The sequence below is a fragment of the Venturia canescens genome, chromosome 6, assembly GCF_019457755.1.
Source record: "Venturia canescens isolate UGA chromosome 6, ASM1945775v1, whole genome shotgun sequence".
In the NCBI taxonomy this organism is placed as follows: domain Eukaryota; kingdom Metazoa; phylum Arthropoda; class Insecta; order Hymenoptera; family Ichneumonidae; genus Venturia; species Venturia canescens.
The window spans coordinates 4,167,108-4,187,454 of record NC_057426.1 but is presented as its reverse complement, the minus strand read 5'-3'; the positions used below and the strand labels follow the sequence as shown (position 1 = coordinate 4,187,454).

The 20,347-nt window shown below is 39.5% G+C and overlaps 2 protein-coding genes and 1 long non-coding RNA gene across 11 annotated transcripts in view; 1 reads left to right on the top strand and 2 right to left on the bottom strand.

Annotated features, from left to right (window-relative positions):
- Positions 1 to 387: 387 nt before the first annotated feature.
- Positions 388 to 1,155, bottom strand: LOC122412478 (uncharacterized). The gene is made up of 2 exons (XR_006261350.1): positions 954 to 1,155; positions 388 to 714 (listed from the first exon to the last, which is right to left on the bottom strand). It is a non-coding gene; the product is annotated as an uncharacterized lncRNA (long non-coding RNA).
- Positions 1,156 to 1,219: 64 nt separating this feature from the next.
- Positions 1,220 to 6,545, top strand: Hira (histone cell cycle regulator-like protein). The gene is made up of 9 exons (XM_043422009.1): positions 1,220 to 1,571; positions 1,663 to 1,725; positions 1,865 to 1,975; positions 2,095 to 2,693; positions 3,027 to 3,308; positions 3,425 to 3,705; positions 3,881 to 4,433; positions 4,565 to 4,754; positions 5,026 to 6,545. The coding sequence occupies exons 1-9, from the start codon at positions 1,535 to 1,537 to the stop codon at positions 5,532 to 5,534; spliced, it is 2,625 nt and encodes an 874-aa protein (XP_043277944.1). The 5' UTR covers positions 1,220 to 1,534; the 3' UTR covers positions 5,535 to 6,545.
- The window catches only part of Msp300 (Muscle-specific protein 300 kDa), a 111,198-nt gene continuing 96,950 nt past the window's right edge, over positions 6,100 to 20,347 (bottom strand). For 8 of the 9 annotated variants that reach the window (XM_043422004.1, XM_043422000.1, XM_043422006.1 and 5 more), the window contains 9 exons: positions 19,646 to 19,948; positions 13,752 to 14,009; positions 10,122 to 12,869; positions 9,646 to 9,830; positions 9,461 to 9,499; positions 8,619 to 9,125; positions 8,211 to 8,454; positions 7,588 to 7,643; positions 6,100 to 7,433 (listed from right to left, as the gene is read on the bottom strand). In XM_043422004.1, coding sequence (XP_043277939.1) covers positions 7,214 to 7,433; positions 7,588 to 7,643; positions 8,211 to 8,454; positions 8,619 to 9,125; positions 9,461 to 9,499; positions 9,646 to 9,830; positions 10,122 to 12,869; positions 13,752 to 14,009; positions 19,646 to 19,948 — 4,560 coding nt within the window. In that variant the 3' untranslated portion in view covers positions 6,100 to 7,213. The remainder of the gene's footprint in view (positions 7,434 to 7,587; positions 7,644 to 8,210; positions 8,455 to 8,618; positions 9,126 to 9,460; positions 9,500 to 9,645; positions 9,831 to 10,121; positions 12,870 to 13,751; positions 14,010 to 19,645; positions 19,949 to 20,347) is intronic. The other variant, XM_043422002.1, reaches the window with a different exon arrangement.

The window sequence follows — 20,347 nt, the reverse complement described above, 5'->3', positions numbered from 1 at the left end:
TCTGGCAACAGCGTATTTAGCAGAATCTCTATAACCCCATGGTTACCGCTCAGGCTTTTTTATTCTCGGATGATTATCATGCACCATCCGCAAATTACAGAACTGGGATTCTTTTGCAGTTAGTAAAACTCTCATTTAGTAGCTGAACTCAGTTTTTAAATGTCAACTGAGTTTTTTAAGCAATGTACCGAAAGCGACAGTAAAAATGCTGACAATCTCAACATCTCAACTAATCTTTTATTTTTCATTTATTATCATGTAGTATGATACACTGATACGTCGATATATTGTACCGGCAAGCGTATCTGTTTGTATACTTTTATCTCTTCAGAAAGCGAGATATACATGTTTTTGATTATTGTTTTTCTAAAAAAAAAATGAATAAAATCGGTGTTCGTGCTTTTTATTTCTTCAATTCCAAGCATGGTATTCATTCAATGGGTTCGAGACCCTGATGTAACCTAATTGTTAATCCGAAAACGTAAAAAAATAAACACGTGCTGGCCATATGAGGGGAGTGCTTGAAAAAGAACAGGTCCATTGCACACGACGCGACGACGCTTTCTTCTCATGGTTGTTGGTGTGTTGTTGGTTGAATAAGAACGAACTACGGTGGACGGAATATAGAACCGTGAGGCGCTCTACCTCCGTGAAGTTGCCCGATGTCGGGCTCCAGTCGGTATGATATTGTTGGTTTCCGACACGGAGCTCGATCTATACATACAAGAATTCGCATTGAAAAACTCCTTAAGCATGAAATAATTGAAAATCTGTCCCAACCAAAAACTGCATACGAAAAAAACAAGATTCTCTCAATAATTCGCCATGATTATAAATAGTTAATTGTTGAATAATAATTTGATTTTTAGGCTTAGCCCGGTACGACAGGAATAATAGAAGAGCTCTGCTTGGGTTTGTAGTTTGTAGCAAGAATGGTGGGAAGAGTAGCTCACGTTAATTCGTAACTTTCGTAATTGAAAAACGATCGCACTTTTATTCGGAAAATATATCATTATACGAGTATCTTCACACGGATTAAAACTAATTTCCGACGCGTTGATTTTGATCCGACAATTACCAACAAAGCCGCGACAAATGACAGAAATCCAGAATTAATCGGCGAAATTCACGGAGGCTAGCCAATTTGTTTGGCTGGCACAACAATTTGCCGTAGCGTTCCGATCGGGATTCTCATACCGCAAAACTCACACACGCAGGAAAAATTTTTTGTCGGTGTGCGTCATCTCGCTGGTGTTTTCAATGGTTTTCAGTTTCAATGTGTTTCGCAGCATCCCGGCATGAACGAGATTACCGGGTTTACTGAACGGTGTTATAGATCAAACATAATTTATGGATATGTATACAACGCAACTTAAAATTTGACGAAAATTTGAAGGCAGAGTTTTTCAACCATTTATTTCGTCGATAGACGACGATGTTTCCTAATGCAAAAACAATAAATAACAAAGAACGAGGGATAATAAAATTTCTTGGCTAGCTCGAAAATTGTTTGCAGCAACATAACATCGCGGAAATGAAGCTGGTTAAGCCAAATTGGGTTAGCCACGATGGTTCGTTTACTATTGTTTAATTTAAATTCTTTCTCATAATATGGATTTAAAATACCATGTGTTACCGTTACGATTTTGTTGTGAAATCTAGATAACCCGATATTCTCGGTCGATATTCATCCGGATGGAAAAAAATTTGCCACTGGAGGTCAAGGTAAACTAAACTTCATTATATGTGACAATTTTGTTCGAGTCATTAATTTTGAAGATAATCTTCCATTCAGTTTTCATCTAACAAAGGAATATTAGAAAAATAAAAGTTTTATTGTGATGAAACAACGTTGCAATTGCAGGAGGTGATTCCGGAAGGGTAGTTATATGGAGTATGGAGCCCATTCAAAATGAGGCTGCCGAACTTGACGAAAAAATTCCAAAAATGCTTTGTCAATTGGACAATCATTTGGGTATGTTGATCCAAAGCAGAAAGTTATAACAGAAAAGTTAACAAAAAATATTATAAAAATGTGCAATAATATGTAGAAAAAATGAGAATTTGTCCTTAAAGGTGTACATTCATTTACAGCCTGTGTAAATTGCGTGCGTTGGAGTAGCGGAGGATTATTGGCGTCTGGAGGAGACGACAAGCTCATAATGATATGGAGATTGGCTGGTGGAGCTGGAGGAAGTTCAATTTTTGGAGGAAAAGCAGGTGTTGAGACTTGGCGTTGCATAGCAACATTGCGGTCTCATGAAGGAGATGTACTGGACCTTGCATGGGCTCCTCACAGTCCATGGTTGGCATCAGCGTCTGTTGACAACAGCGTAATAGTCTGGGATGCCTCAAAATTTCCAGCCATAGTTGCTGTTCTCAAAGGTCATACCGGCCTTGTGAAAGGTATAACCTGGGATCCGGTCGGCAAGTACTTGGCATCGCAATCAGATGACAAGACACTTAGAGTCTGGCGAACGACAGATTGGGCTGAGACTGCTCTCATATCAGAACCGTTTGACGAATGCGGTGGAACAACTCACGTTCTGAGGCTATCATGGAGTCCGGACGGACAGTATTTGGTTTCTGCGCATGCTATGAATGGTGGTGGACCCACTGCACAAATTATAGAACGAGACGGATGGACACAGGACAAAGATTTCGTTGGTCACAGAAAAGCTGTTACGTGCGTTGTATGTTGGTTTTTCCTTTTACGTTCGTTTTCCTATAAAAAAAAGCTTCTGGTAAACATGATTCGATACTCAAACTCTTTTGAACTTTTGTACTCTGTGTAACATTTTTTGTTCATACGTGATTAGTACGTTTCTAATTGGCTGAATGTCTATAATATTACTGAAATGGAATGATTTTTTCGATTTATAAACAAGAGTAAAGATTTTTCTGAAATGTGGATAAATTATACCAAAAATGACATAAACTTAGTATTGAAAGTCGATTTAAATGGAATAACAGATATGCTGAATTTGTTACGGTCAAGGGAACATTAAAATTTTTATACGTTTCAGCGTTTCAACGGTAACATATTACAAAAAAAGCAGCCAGGAGCCTCGAAACCCCAGCAGTATTGTTGCGTAGCGATCGGATCTCGCGATCGTTCGCTTTCCGTTTGGCTGACGTCCCTAAAACGTCCACTTGTTGTAATTCATGATTTGTTCACGCATTCCGTGTTGGACGCGAGTTGGTCTCCTTGTGGATTGAGATTAGCAGCTTGTTCGTGGGACGGTTCTGTTGTTTTTATCGAGTTCACCCAACAAGAACTCGGCCAGCCTCTCGATCCGGCGGAGCAAGTATGAAATCTACTTTTACTTAAATTAAAGATTTTACAGGATTACGAATCGAAAAATCTATCGCCGATTATCGATTGGTTCTCGGCTTGATTCAATCAATATCTTTAATTCTGCAGAGTATTCTCCACGAACGTTTGTACGGAAAACCTCTGGTCCAGGGTGGTTGTACAGTCATGGAAGCACCCGAATTATTGAACTTGAAACCTCCTGTACCGTCCTCGCAAACATCAACATTCAGCCAACAACAACCTGTTTCTAATTGCGTTGATCCTCCTCTACCAATGTCTAACTCGAGCACACCAATGAAAGGGCCTATAAACAAACAAATCGAGACGAAAACCTCTGACGGTAGAAGAAGAATCACTCCGATGTTCATTCCTGCCCCACCTGATTCAATGTGAGTAGCAATTTAGCCAGTTCATTTAGCGATAAATTTGTCTTGAGTGCAATTACTTTGTCTACAAAGGACACTTATGAAATTACTCCGAATTTACTTAACTTCCGATGCACTGTAATTTGGAGTACAGTAATCTTCATGATCAATGTTTTATTGAGACAAATAATTTTTTCAGGGACACTTCAATGGGTGGTGGCGTTGGTCCGCCAACGTTTATGAGCACGTCGCAAGCGAAAAGCACCATAGTAATCGAGAAACGTGACGACATCGTGCGTCCCAATGTTTCATCGACAGTTAATTCATCAGCGACAAATTCGGTCGGTACAACACTAACTCTGAAACGTCGAGAACAAACCACACCGAAACAGCATCATACATCTCACAATAAAAGGCCAAAAGTTGTTGCTGATAGGAGTGGAAATCACATAGTATTGCCGGCCTTGAAACCGTCCAGTTCGTTGTCACAGCAAGCCGGTCATTACGCTATTACTGTAACGAGCAGTCAAAGTTTAGCTCATTTACAAGTCTTTCGAGGTACGGACTCGGAACCAACGTGGGATTTGTATTTAGGATACAGCGCCGTTGCCCTTGCTGCTTCTCCTTCCGTTATAGCTCTTGGTCTCGAAGATGGGAGTGTCCATACTTTTCATCCAGCTAAAGGATCAAGACCAGCTCCACCTTTGGCCCCACCCGCTCCTTTGGCTAAAGTTCACGCAGTCGGAAATGCGGTATGAATTATCGGATTTCCAATATTAAACATTTACGAAAAATTTTTGAAAAATCTTCAACTACAAAACTTTATTACAGCAAATCAATTTCACTATGAAATGAGAGCAAATCTTTTTTTTTGCATTCTCAGGTTATGGTAATATCGTGTTGCGGTGCAGTACGAGTTTGGGAAATCGGTAACACTTGTCGTCTAATTGTTTCGACGTCGGCTAGTCATCTCGCTGCCCCTGGTGCATCCCTTTTATCCTGTACGCTATACAATGGGATGCCCCATTTAGCGTTTACCAACGCCCGGGCTTACATTTATCACAAAGAAATGGGTACAGTGTCTTTTCATACATTCAAAATTTTATTCTTTCTCAATCAATTCTAAAATAAAACTGAAGAAATGCAATGATTCATTTCATTAAACTCCATGGTGTATTTTATTGGCTGGGGAGAACACCCTTATTCAATAATTGAAAAATTAGCTCCTTAAATTTGAATATCCATATCGAAAGTTTAAAATTTTTTAGCAAGTTCTTTTATACGAAATGAGTTTTTGTACAATAAAAAAAGGAGCTCCCTTAAATAAAAAATTGGATTTTGCAGGAACTTGGTTATTGATCGGTGACAGTCATGATCCAGTGTGGCGTTGGTCGTCCCAAAATGCATCGACAGTGACAGGAGGGCGAGGACCAAGAGGACCTCTATCTTCACTGCAGGAAGCTCTGCAGAGAACGGCTGGTAGCGCATTGCCGAATCCTCGGCCACCTCACAGTGCGCCAAGCGTCGTGTCGTATTTGGAGCAACAATTGCTTGCTTCGAAAGCACTAGGTAGTTCTCAAGAATTCGTGCATTGGTTGATGGCAATTGTGTCGTTTCTTCTCACTCAAGACGGTCTAGAGAAGCGTTTGAGAATAATATTGGACGATCTTATGGGACCGAGTCATGGATCAGCTTCAAAAAGCTCATGGGATCCCATGATCCTCGGTATGCGAAAGCACAAACTTTTGAACGACGTATTGGGTATCATCGGTGGTCATCTTAGATGGCAAAGATTGTATCTCGAATATTCGGAACAATTAGCCACGCTCAAAAATCAAAACAATCAGGATTGAATGTTTCCTGTGTTAATGAAGTTAGCGTCGTTGAAGCCAAACGTAAATTACTTATATTTTCATATTCCAATTTGAAAACAAATGTTAATAGTTTTTTATTTAGTTTATGAGTTCCTCAGAGGCCTGTGGAAAGTGAGTCGCCTCGAGTTGTCGAAACTTCAAAAAATATCACGTTTTGAGCAATATTTACAGAAATAGTAATTACGTAATGTTTTACAACGATGCCAATTTCAAAATCACGTACTTTACTAATGATTATGAATGGTACCCACGATGAATAAAATGTATATTTTGTTTATCTGTACATTATTCAAAGGCAAGTGAAAATGAAACGAATGAAAAAGACACGAGATGAAGTCTATTATACGATAAACGATTCTGAAGACTGTACAAACTTTTTATATATTACCGTGTGATAATTGGAATAAATTATTGTTAAGTACAAAACTGTTATTCATTACGACGTGCACGAATTCTCATTAATTTTAACCAAAAAGTATTTGACTAGAAAAGCCAAGATGAAAGAAAATATTTCGAGCGGAAATATAGCTTCATGGTGTCATGATGGTGTTCATCGCAATATATTTGCATATCGAATACATATACATGTCATTATAATAAGCTCTTTATAAAAATACACAACGAAGCTCACTGTGCGATAAGCGAGAGAAATTTGTCAATTATAAAGCATATACTAGCTTGCATTTTTTAAATATAATCTCGAGATATATATATTTATATATATTTTTTTGTTATTTCATTCATTTATATACGTACGTCGCCAGGACATGTAGAAAAAAACCTGTGCGTTACATTATTTTCGTATTCGTTCGGAATCTCTTGAATAGTTTCGTGGGATTTGCTGAGTTAACTTTGAGTTTATTTGTATATTTCTTATTCTGTTCGTTTCGGTTAATAACAGAGTCGTATTAACAGCAGTTGACTGTTAAATAATTTTTCGTATTTTTTCGTAAACAGCGGGTCGAGTCGTTATTTTTCTCGAATGTTCCACTCTCCGAGAAAAAACAAACAATAATTATTGAACAAAAAATAATTAAAATGATAAAAAAATAATGTGAATGGTACAAGTATGAATCGTTTGAATCCTGAGGGAGCTTGCATCGAGCAAACTTAGGAACGTTTTACAATATGTCGTACAAACGTTAACGGACGATGGATTCAATGCAATATTGTATTTTTTTGAGGCGCCTTGTTCGGTTCGACCGAATATCGACCGTTCGTTAAATTTTAGGTCGTTACCGTGTGATGGAAAAATTTCTCGTGATTAATCGCCGCCATAGGTCATTACAATATTGCGCAACAATGAATGAACATTCGTAACGAGAAGGGACAAAGAACGAATAATAATATTAATGCAGTAAATAATAATAGGAATAAATTAGAACTGGTCAGTGGGCCGATAATCGAGCCCAAATTGGTAGAATAAATTTATGCATATGTACAAATATACGCCGCAGGACGATGACAACGAGTTTTGAACTCTATTGAGTGAAAATACAGAAAAAATGATGGCGTAGGCCAGTAAAATAACGAATGAAAGTTGCTCGCTTTTTGGTTTGATTGGCTCATTATTTTTTCGGTAATTATTTTATGACCGTGGTGTCCTTGTGACAAGGGAGGTATTTTAGTTTTCTTCATGTTTTGTTGGGTTCGCTCGCTTACAGTGGTGGTGGACCGTTCGGATAATCGACCATCGGTGTAAAAGTTCTTGCAAAATTGTTCGTGAGCATACAACTATAATCATCCTCGGCTGCTGGCACCAACGAAGCAACACCGAGTAAAAGCAGCATTAATGCCTGAATCGGAAGGGAAGCCCGTAAAACACGTCCGAGGAATCGATATCCACGCGCTAATACCCTTCGATCGCTCTCGTCACCACTGAAACAAAACATTCATCGTTATGATTATACATCGCCCTTATTTCGAGCTTCACGCAATCCGAGCATCAGCAACGTTTTCGTTTTATTTTCTACTTTTAGCTATCGAGAAATAAAGAAAAATCGTTTAGTTATACTGAAATATTTGAACATACTCTGCACTCGATGCGTCGTGGGCTTGACCCGTTGTCGAACTCGCTCCGTCAAGTAGCTGTAATTCAGCAAAAGAAAAAACACAAACCATCAAGTATACGGTGCAAGTGTGGTGAACTTTTCTACGCTATTTTACGCTAATATATTTCAGGCGTTATGCTCAGAAATTTGAACGAGTATCGAGCAGTCTCGAATCAACAATAGTAGAAACGCATCATGAATCTTTAACACTTCAAAATATTTCACAAATTCATCAACAATAGACAAAATTAAATCAAACAGCAGTTTATGTCGAAAAAAGTAATGGAACATTTTTGAAAATATCCAAATAAAATATGATGAAGAAATGAAGTGAATGAAGTGAACTCTAGATTAACTTGGATTCGAAAAATATTGATGATCGATTGCTTGAGTTACGAATCTAGTCTCGTACGTCAAATTCAGAAAACTTGCTCGTTCAACGTCCAGATTTTTGGAGCATCCTGCGCAATAAATAATCAACGACGTGGCTCTAACAACAGTGCTTTCTATAATGTACCTACAACGATTTATTTATGGTTCGATATGTAATTTGAATACTTGTCATCTAAGTAACGCATAATTTGTATATTTTTTGCGAGCTTACGTCGTGTGATAAAGAAGCGAGAGAAGAAGAAGTGGCCGCAAGACCGACGTCCTTCGGATCTAATCCGAGTGCTGCGCCCAGTTTGAGCGCGTAAATGCCCGTCAATCTTCGTAACGATTGTAATCTTAGCCTGAGTTCCTGAAGACGATTCCGGGTTTCGACGTGCTCGTCTAGTAAATGATTCGCCGCTTCTTGGAGCGAAAGGACTCGAGGTTCACATCGCTCTAGATCACTACGTAATTCCCTGAAAATCGAGTGGAATTTTCCAATTGTTACAAAATGTAATGCGAGTATTTAATTCATTCTCATGATGTGTAACTGCACATGACACTTTTTTTCATTCATCTTGTTTTTATGCTTTCTGAGGTTAATCATTATTATTTGGATCAGGGATTGAGCAATATTTACCGGAATTTATTGTATTTAGCTTGAATAATAGCAATATCCTCCGTAAGGTCAATTGGTTCACTTGCTCTAATGGAAATTTCAGTTTTTTCCAACCAGATGAGTAATTCCTCGACGATACGATGGAATTGTTGATTTCCCATGAGAGAAGATTGCAATGCAGTTTGCCACGTGCCCGCCGAATGACAAACTCTTTCCCATCTTGAATTCGCAGTTGCGAGTCTTTTCCGCAGCTCTTGAGCTCGTTCGTTGTCTTCGGTGTGGTCGGCCAAATGCGTACCAACAATATTGAGACTAACGACTATGCTTTTGTGACTATCGAGATCCAGAAGAAATTCACGATGGTCTTGAATAATGTCTTCTAATTCTTCTATCTCACTTGGTGGTACATGCTGCTCGCTCTGTGTACCTTCCGCAAATTCGAGCCATTTTTCCAACCGCCATAGATCGATATCCAATTGTGCCCAATTACGATTCGAGCACAACGGACAGGTCAGTCTTCCACCGTCACTAAATTTAGAAAAATACAAAAATATTGTCTTTAAACTTGTTTTAATTGAAAGAATGGTCGGTATATTTGGTGAATAGAAAATTCAAAAATTTTCCAACTCCTTTTTATTGAAGGTTCTTCGAATATAGAATTGAAAGAATAAAGAAAATAAGCATAGATGTAATAAAAGGTTATCGGAGTTTGCATAGTTGGAATACGAAAAAATTTCTTCGAGGGTTTTTCAATCTCGAGCGAGCCAAACAATTTTGGATTATCGAAATCTGTGCACAAGGTTTCGCTGGTCCAAACAGATGCAAGCTTCGACAACCATCAGTAAAAGCGATGGGAAACTTACTGTTCACAAGGGAGTGAATAAGCTTCGATAAGCGGTGACCTGCGTGGAGGATAAATTATCGAGCATTGATTAGTGCGGAAATTTTGGTGATTAGTTTGATTAATAGCAACGCATGGAATAATTGTTTACGAACTATTAATTAATGATTGTTGAATCGAAATGAGTTATGAGTTTTAGAATGATACCTTATATCTCTGATCTGTTGTTCACGAGTTCTCGCTCGAACGAGCAGGCTCTCGTAACGTGCACCGAGTTTCGATACTTCGGTTGTTCTGGCTGTTTCCTTGCTCATTTTTTCGTCTTGTACGAGCAGAGAATGTAAGTGACGAGCCAACTCGATTGCAGATTGACAGCTCGCGATTAGTTTGGCCTAGAAATATAAAAAATATGATTATTAAATCAATTCGGAGTTTGACGAATTAGACGAAACCTTTTCTTGGCAATACCATTTAATTACTAGAATATTACGGGTAAGATATTAAAACAGAGAGAAATCTCTTAAGGTCGTATGGAAATTAATTTATATTCTTATAAAAAAAGAAAAAGTTGTTGTTTAGAATAACAAGTTTGTCCAATTGAGGAGATTTTAGTGCCCAGTAAAATGTACCAAAGGTAAATTAAATTATTATGAATTACAATCGATTGATGATAAAAAACGTACAATATTTTTGGCAGAGGTGTTGAGTCCGGTACCAGGGGCAGGTTCAGGTTCGATCGCGATTTCAAGAGAATCGAGAGCGTTTCTACACTCGGTGATCGCAGATTCGAGTTCCATGAGATAAGCATCGCAAGAGGTGATTCTAACGAGTTTGGGCAGTGTATCGACCTGAACAGCGGAGTCTTGTTCAAATTTAAGTGTTTCGACTTGAACGGCTTCGTCGACTTCGTTACGTTGACATTTGGCTTCGAGGTCAGAGCGTAAATTAGTAACACGTGTTTTAATATCACGCCAGAGTAATTGATATTCGTCTACGAGTTCCTGAATCGCACCGACGTCATCGGCATGACATTCTTGCATGACAATGAGGGCGAGTTCATCGGCTCTCTGAAGAGTTTTACATTGTACCGAAAGTTCGTTTTCAATGCTAGTGATTCTTTGTAGCGTCCGTCTCGGAGAAGATTTTTCTTCAGGTGAGGTCAGATGTTGTACTTGAGTCAATCCGACGTCGACCTGAGTGAGTCCAACAACGGCAGCGCCATGAGCAGTGACAAATTCCCTATAAGCTTTTTGTTCCCTCTGGACAGAAGCTAGAATAGAATTGCCACGAGGCTTGAGAGCTTTCCATCGTTCGATAAATTCGCGAACATCAGCGGTGAGCATTTTGAAATTGTCCGGTTCTAAGCAACCTTTGGCAAGACGCCCGTAGCTCTGTTCGATTATTTGAAGAGCAGCCCTGTGAGCCTCGATGTCTTTCAGAACTCGGCGAGTCTTAGTAAGTGTTTGTTCTGTGTTTTCTTTAGAGTTTTTGTCCAAGCTTTCTTCCAACGTTTGTAAAGATTCCTCGGTCTCTTCCACCCATTGTTCTTGTTCTTTCTTTATCCTGTCCATCTCCTCGATCAACTTCCACGACATTAAGATTTTTCTCTTGCGTTCGGCAGAACGCACGCAAGTTGCCTTCCAACGTTTCTCCAATCCTTCCATTCCCGTTCTGATGGCTTCGGTGTTGAAGGAAGCTTTCCAAGCGTCACAATCGTTGAGTAAAATCTCACAGAGATTCAAAACTTCCCCGATGTTTCCGCTCTCAGCTTCGATGACTTTTTGCAAAGAGTCGTGATCTCGCAAACACGTATCAACCGCTTCACGTGTTTTTCTCTCGAAAGCCATTGGTTGCGAGAGCTTCATCTCGACACCACCTAACCAACTCCGAATCTCAGCTATTCTACGCTCCAAACAATTCATCGTTTGCATCAAGTCGACGAGTTTGTTCGCTCGCGCTCTTCCAGCTGTCATCAAACGGGTCCATCTTTCATTGACCTCCTGCAACGATGTTTCAACCTCTTCCTTTTCCTGACTATCGGCAACTTGAATGAGCTGTTCGCCCGTTGTCTGTAACCAATCGAGTTCGCGCTGTTTCAGCGCCATCTCTGCCTGCAATTCGGATTCTATTCTTCGCAAAGCTTCTTCGGGTTCTTCGAGACTCGCAGTTGTCACGTCGTCGCAATTGTGCACACGATTCTCAGCATCTTGGAGCCACACGAGCAATCTGCCGAGTCTCGTGTCCCACCGGTTACGTAGTGAGCAACGTTCTTCAAGTTTGAACGAGAGCAGAGCCAATTGGTGTTCGAGATCACCGTGCTGTTGCCAGAGTAAAGAACTCTGTTGATTTAGCGACTTCATATCTGAAGGACTGAGACATTCGCGCAACTGTTCGGTCGTTACGCCAAGACTCTCGAGTTCGCTAGTCGTGTCGACGAGTCGGGATTTCAATTCCTGAAGAGACTCCAACTGTCGTTGGGTCTCTACGAGACTGGCAGGTGGAGCATGGAAAGCTTTGCTGATTGATTGACTGACATATTGGAAAATGGTTGTTATGCTGGCTGTTTGTTCGACATGTTGGCCGTTCAATTTTCGTATTCTCAACAAAAAGTCCTTCCACGTTTCTAGACTCGCTCGGAGATTCGCAATCCGCTGAGTGTTCGCCGCGTGTTCCATTCTTATAGATATTGCAAGAGCCTCGTCGCAATCGATCAACAGAGTTTCTTGTTGACTCGTCAACGAATCAATTTGCGCTTCACCGATCGGTACTTTCTCCAACAAGGACTCGATTCTTGCGAGGGTCTTGTCCAATCTCCGCACGTGAATATAACGCAATTGTAATCTGCTTCGTTCCCTCTCGATTTCTTTGAGCCAACCGAGCAATTTGCTCTGATCCTGTCTGTATCGGTCCCAAAGAGTGAGTCTGTCGCGCACCGCAGCGTGTCTTTCCATGATTCTTGCAAGTGTTTCATTGTGAAGATTCGTAAGTACGTTGAATTGCTCGGCCACTGACAAATCCCGTCCTTTTTCTGCTCTTATAGAAAGTATCAAATTTTCTTGATCGGTTAACAAATTTTTGTGAACCTCGCAGAGATTACGATGCTCCGTAAGCCCGTTATAATCGGCCGGTACGTCGTTCGACAAAAATTCCTGCACATGGCCAAGATACTCTTGCCACAAACGGAGCGCAGCTACTACGTCTTCCGATCTTACAAGGCGCGCTGATAAACGATGATACTGTTGGAATGTTTCGCGAAATACGCGCTGCCAAAGCTGCAACACTTCTACAACTGATGTTTCCTGTGGCACGATCTCCAATGCACGATCCTTTATCGACTGTAATTGCGGTTCCGTTCGAGTCAGCGCCAGCAAATGATTTCTCAGGAGTTTCAACTGCTCTTTCGATTCTCCTTGTCCCACAGTTGTCAAACTCTGCAAAAAATCATTTTTTAATTGACGTTACAAGATTTCTCAAATTTTTCAGCTTTTCGATCAGTTGGCGTAGAATAATTTATTACTCAAATCTGTCATCAAATATTCGCTACATCGTGAAACCCTAAAATACAAAAAATGACAAAGTTGCCTTCCCGACGAAAAAAATCTACAACGTTAATAATTTTTATTTACTGAAAATATCTTTCATCGCGTCTCCCAGTAAATGATAATGTTTTTGGCGAACTTTTACACACTTTTTTTCATCTCAGTATTCAAATAGAAGATAAAAAAATTCAGACTTTACTGCAAATTAGACTGAACGGCATTAAAATTCAATACTAGGCGCTCTATCTTTCAACGTAATCGGGGTTTCGCCACGATGTTATGGAACATCAATGTGTGTAGTTAAATACATAAGGCGAGGTTAAACAAATCCTATTGGCGATGCACAAAGCTCTTGCTCTCTTATTATCTCCCTCTCTTTCTCTCTCTCGCTCTCGCTCTTTAAACTCGACTTGGAAAGTTTAGTACAAAGTAGTTGTAAGCGTCGAAGCTCCAGACCACCATTCAGCTGTTGCGGATTTCGTGACCAATGTAATTGCCGGATTGGATAAGCCCTCCGACCTTGACACAACAAATTGTTTCGAAACTACAATTAAAATATATCGCCTCGTGCGAGGATGATTGAGCTGTGCCAAGCACCGTGGCGTTGAGATATCTGAAAAACCCTCGAGTCAGTAGAACCAAGAGGATGAGAGAAAAAAAGAAGGAAAGCCGATGATCCCTCTCCGTGAGAAATTAAATTGATATTTTTCAATTCTTAACAGTCAACAGTTACTCGAACGTCAATAGAATCGAAAAAAACAATTTGCCTCGTACCTGCTGAACAGAGTCGAGGAAATTTTTCGTTTGATAAAGATCGCCACGAGCAAGTTCTTGATTCAGTGCTCTGGCATCGGCGGTATCGGCGAGGGTTGACAACGACTCACGAACATCTTCGAGGCGACGACCAAGTGCTTCGACCTCGCTGTGAAGCGGTCCACCGGCGTCGAGACCGACGTCTGACGCGATTTGAGCCACCAGGCCTCGTAATTCGGCCAATCGTTCTTTGTGCTCGGCCAGAGTTTCCTCGCAAACCTAGAATGATAAGCACGAGTTTAGCACGAATACAATAAAATTGATATTGAAGGACGAAGCAACCTCTCGACAAATTCCAGTTTCCATAGTTGACAGTATTTTTTTTACAATTTTTGACAACGAGTCGAGCTCGTTGATAAACATTTTTCCGCAAGAATCAGAATTTCTTTTATTTCCATTCTGCCTCCCGCATGTGCTCAATCATAAAATAAGATTAAGCCCTCCTTTGACGAGACTCGCTGGAGGATGACCAGAAAGCTCGGGCAAAAACGATCGGGGAAAGCGCTCGTAGCAACAGAGTTAGGTATGTAAGTACAGAGGGAAAGCTCGAAGGCGCGTGAACCACGAACGAGCTTATATTCCGTTATAGCCCAGTTTGAGTATCCACACGTTTGCAAGATCCGCGTGTACATTATGCTGCAGTGATGCGGTATTTATAGATCAACATGGCATTCCCTCTCTTTCTTCATCGTCTGCGAACGGGCATAATTTACTCTCGAACTTAGACCGGCATTATCTGCTTCTTTTTTCATTCTTTCTCTCTGTCTCTCTTCCTTTCCACGTTCATTCCATTCCCATTTTCGCGTTTGCTATTCCCGTGAACCGTTTACCCGCGGTCTGAACAATTTTTACAACTCAAATTCTACGCCTTCGAGATGTTCAGCTATCCTTTTACTCAAGAGTTTACAAAATTACGTTCAATTTCGCATTTTTATTTATATTGCAAGGAAAATAACCACGATTATTTGTAGCAAAAAACGAATTTTTCCCATTTTTTCAAAACTTGGTTCACTTCAAAAGTTTTTGTCAATGAATTTCGATCAAATAAAGTTTTATCGCACGCCATTCTATTCATTTTTCAAAAACAGAGATCCCTTCAGGCTTACGAGGGAAAACCGATGCTGAGAAAACAAAATTTCAAACGCAACAATAAATTTTCGATGTTTTTCTAATATTTATATCGCTTTTCATCGAGTGTCTAATACCTAAAAATAGCAAAATTCTGTTTTTTCGTGGTGGCCACGAAAAAAAGATTTTTGTCGAAATATTTCTCTCGCCCCTGCCCGATGACTATTAGTCACCACTAGTTTCGTTTCGTCATCTATTTAAAAAGAAACTTCGAAGACGAATCTAACGACGGCAACATCTTTCGGACAGTATATTGGCTCTTTTTTTGTTTCGCAAAATCCAATAATTGAGCACCGGTAAAGGGTATTTCTGCTCCATTTCTTTCGTTTAAAAATTCGCATTATTCGTGATTTTGTCATAGCACATAATTATAAGTAATTATTAATCATTGAAAACAAATTTGAGACCCAGAGAATGTTAAATTACTAAAACTAAATAAGGAAATAAAAATCTACAATAATTGTTAAAATTTCGTTGTTTTTCATTGCAAAAACCAAGTAATCGTGAAACGATGATTAGTTTATCGTCCTTGTAAAACTTTTCGCATTATTTCATAACTGATTCCCTCGTCTATTTTCCGTATTCGAATAACTTTGTTCGAATGTTTTTCTTGATTTATTGCACGTCAAAGATTCGTTCAAGCACGTAAACTCATTGAATATTCAAATGAAATATTTGTACGAGTGATTGGGTGCACCGAATGTTCCGAGATAAAGAGTCATTTTCTCGCGGATCGATTAGCAATGTCTCTTGGGGTCCAATGAGGTGAAAAAAAGTAAAATGTTCGAGCGTTCGTGACCCATTTACCCACAAAATTATGTATTTTTGGTCGAAGATAAAAAATCCCGAGTTGGACGAAAGGTCTCAAGATTTGGGGTGTTTGAAACGTCAAAACTGTTGAATGCGAATAATTTTTACCTTCAATTCTTCAGGGGTGCACATTTTGGGGGAAAACTATCGAGTATCAAAGCGCCATCGTCGTAAGAGTAAACACGTTGAGCGATTCGTTTGTCTCTCTGCTTTCGAATTGGCAGCAGAGCGAGGGAGACCGGTCGCACATGGTGTCAGCGACGCTTGCACCACGCTGACTTTCGTGGCTGTCGCATGATCGCGCATCTCCGCGCGTTCACACGCATTCCCCGAAAGCGTTGCGACGTTTTCGGGCCATCCGAGAATTCATTAGCACCAAAAATCGTCAAATATTCGGGCGACAGTTGTTCAGAAATGGGGAAAAATTTTTCAGAATATTCAGTTCACATCCCCGCGTATTTCATCTGAAAATTTCTCAATGCGACCACATCGAGGGCTCATTTACAGTGATCGTAGCTGTCAGAAATTTCCAAAACAAAAAAAAACACTTGGAGAGTGTGCCTCAAATCAATCAGACAATCACCGAAGTTTGTGTTTTTCCTTCCACCTAACATTCGAGTGAGCCATTCACTGATTTATTACACTCGAAACTGGTAAACTGGACGATTAACTTGCTTTTCATCGTAAATATTCACAAATATGTACAATCGTACTGAAATCACGTTGCCGAAACAGAAACACTCACTGCCTCGTGTACGAGTCGATGGAAAAGGTGAAAATGTCAAGAATTCGAGATGATTCGAGTATTTTTATAAACCAGGAAGAATAAAATGCGTTGTCCGAGCTAACCGAGTATAAAATATGTAAATATGGGCCAACTCCGAGTCTTTTTGTGCGTTTTTCGATTCGTATACAAAGAGAACACGTGCGGACGTTACGGTAGTCTGGACCAAACTGGCGCGCGTCTGCGAGTCGGAGGATCGATGCCGAACACTCGCAGAGAAACATTGCGGACTCGCTTCCCTCGCCCTCGTCGCTATATCTCGTGCTCTATCTCCATCCCGCTCGTACAGACCCACCCTCTTTGACAGAAGGGTGGAAAAACGTCATCGGAGTTTATCGCCCCGTTTTCGTTTTGCTACAATATCATGGGTGGGATGACGTACGAAGTTACGAAGAGTCCAATGAAATTACGCTTCTTCGTTGCTGCGATTACAATTTCCGTAGGGCAGTTATCGTTCGAACACATAACTAAAATTGTCGAGACAAATATTGATTAAAGCAACAAAAAATTCAACTGCGGGGAGGTCAATTCGCTTGGGATTTTATATCGTTGAAAAATAAGCGAACAGAAATTAACGAATAAAAATTTCAGCTGTTTCACCTTTTCGTTTTTTAACAAATCTTTTGTATCAATAAAAAAATTTGGACGATTCGCTAGTCTTTGGAGCGAAGAAAAAATGAGATAAAAACTGATATTTTTAATGGTAAGAAATAAATAATTGTTCGGCCCAGATCCACTATAGTGGAGGGGAAAGGACTGTTTTTCTCGTTAATTTCCCTTTATTTTCCGGAGAAAAGGATTGAAAATGGGCGGATACATGGTTAAACAGGAAATAACTAAGTTCAGGGCATCACTGACCGCGTTCTTTATCTCCTACGCCACGTCCGAGCATAACACTCTGAACAAAGGAGTGGTGATGCATCATACGTAAACTCGCCCTTCCCTCGAGATCAACGATGATTATTCAGCGTCCCCGAATTTCGGGAGCGTTTTACTATAGGGGTAAGAAAGTGGGATAGTCTCGGCAAACGCTGAGGGGAAATATCTCTGGAAATCCCCTCTCCTACGCGACTCACGAATACGACCAGATGTCGTACGGTTATCGCTCTCTGCGACTCTACGCAGCTCCCAAAACATACGCACACGAATGCTCGATAGGGTCTCAAGCTATCAACAAAGACGGACGAAATATCGGTTGCATCAATTTGACCTTTCGAAAGTTAGATTTTACAGAATCGAATGAATTCATAAAGTTTATCAATACCGAAGTCGAACCATTTATTCGTTTCATTGTAATTTACGCTGATTTTTTGAATAAACGGATTAACAGCACTTTTTTAACTCGATGAAATTATTTTCGATCCAATGACCGACTAAGAATAATGAACAGAGGAAACTGAAGTAACGAAGAAATGGAAAGTTTTTACAATTACATACTTTCAGCCTTGGAAAGCCTAAAATATTCATCAATGTAACCTCGAATATCTGTCACAATGATCAGTTTTCTTGATTGTAATTCTACGTTACCCAGTAAAAAAAAAAAACAGATAATAAAATCAATTCTCGCCACTAACTATTCAGTTATTAATGCAATGATAGTAAGTAATGCGACTTCAATAAAAAGGGCTCAAGATTTTCCATAAATTCTTCAAGATCATTAAATGAAGGATGCTGAACAATGCCAAATAATTGTAATCTCATAATACGATTAGTGATAAATATTAAATGTTCATAGAAAACTTCATTTGATCCGGTATAATTATTATCCTCCAACGCTTTCAATGTGTTATTAAGAAAAGTAATGATAATTCTTATTAAAGAAATTTATTTCATGGATATTTTCTATGGTTTGCATCCTCCAAGATTATTTCAAGGATTATCTGGTTGGCGTTGGAGTAAAAGTAAATATATGACTCGGTTTGGCACAGAAATGGCATTGCCCAGATTCAATTATGAGCGACGGGCCTAAATGTGATTTTTATGACTTGTAGCAGTCACTCTGCCTTGCTGGAACACACAATGAGTCAGTATTTATATTTTACCTGATATCTTTTCACCTATTCGGTCTCAACAATAGATTCACTAATTTTTTTCATTATTTCTTTAAACAATATGGTATGGTTATAAATGTTGATACAATACCGTAATAAATGTAGTTTGAAAGTCGACAACAAGTTGTTTTTTATGCGAATCCCAAATACTGTCAAGTGTTACTAGTCGGATAATTAAAATCAATAGAGAATGGTTATGAAATTTGAAGGGCTTTTACCTCCTTTAGAGTAAATTATTTGTCTCTTTTTCTTTAATGTTAAATGCAGCATATCTTCATTATTGTAGAAGGATATGAAATATCAAATGTAAATTATGAGTCCATATGAGTGATAAAAAAGTTTTTCTCTTCATAAAAAAATACCTGTCTGCTCACTGTGATTTTATCGAAAATCGACTCTACTGCACGAAACACTGAATATGCTAGTATAAAAAAGGAGATGTACAACAAATTAAAATGTTTGGTTAGTCATTAAACACGTTTATAGGTTCATTATTTTCATATTTAGGAACAAATATCTGTGTCTCAATATTGCCTACCCTTAGTAAATTCTCAGCATATTCGAACAATCTATTTATAGCAGCCATAACTTGTATTCACGAAATGAACTAATTATTTATATATTTCTGGAGAGAAGCTCACAAACAAAACGTCGTTGCGGTCATTGTACCGTTACTCAAAAAGTCATAATATTTCAAAAAAGTTCGAGACCCGATATATGCATTGATTTATTTGACCGTTAATACACTAGCGCCACTAGTGGTGAGCTTTGAACTAATTTTGGGCCACCACCCAGCGCCCACTGTGCAGCGTCCTGCGGCAGAATAGTGAAACATTTGTTTGTTTACGCGTCGGTTGTCCGTTATTTTATAAACTGTATCATTGTTCGTCCGTGGTTCTTCGAAGACGCTCTGACGCTATTATTTTCTATTCGTGTTGATGCTAATCAGTAGTTTTTTTCGGGGTTGGTTGTGAGCACAAATAATTGCTTCTCTTTATCCTAAATACTGGGAAATGATATCTCGAGCCCGAACGTTAATAAAAATCGCTTCCAACTATTGAAGAATTTTGAGTATGCCTTACCTTGACTTGCTTAAGGGCTTCCTCGGGTGGTAAATTAGTAACGCTTCCCATTTGTGTGTCGACCCAAGCTTCAACAGCGGCGCTCGAGTCCCGGTATTGTTCCCAAAGTCGAACAGCGTGTTGATATTTGGTGCAAAGGGCATCTAATTCGGCCCTCGTATCTTCCCAAGCTTGGACGGCTTCATTGACCGCAGCATCGACTCTTTCGCCGACCTCCGCTGTGCAACTCTCCCGCAAAGGTTCAGCCGCAGCTCTTAATTCGCCAATGAGGACCTCCCGTGCACCTAAATCTCCACTGAGGCCCTGAAAGGTTAGAAAAAAAAAAACAGTTGCTACATTATTCGGTAACGCAATGAAAGATTCTCATTTTTTCTCCATAGCAACAACGATCTTACAATACTGTCAATGCCGTCGAATTTTTATTAGAAAAGTTCCGAAAATGTTGTTTTCTACGTACTTTTTAAATGGATCACTTCGATTTTTGTAACTCTCATAACTTTTAGAGTTCGTTTCTTAAGAAAATTCTACATAATAAACGTTGCCCAATTAACGCGCATTATTTTCAAATATTATATCCAAACACTCGACGCGCTTGATCTACGAAGTCATTTTAATAGTAAAATTTCGTACAAGATCGTTTTAGTAACTTGAGTTTCGATTAATTCTGGACTATTGAATCGTGTTCCTCTGCGAATCTGGGAA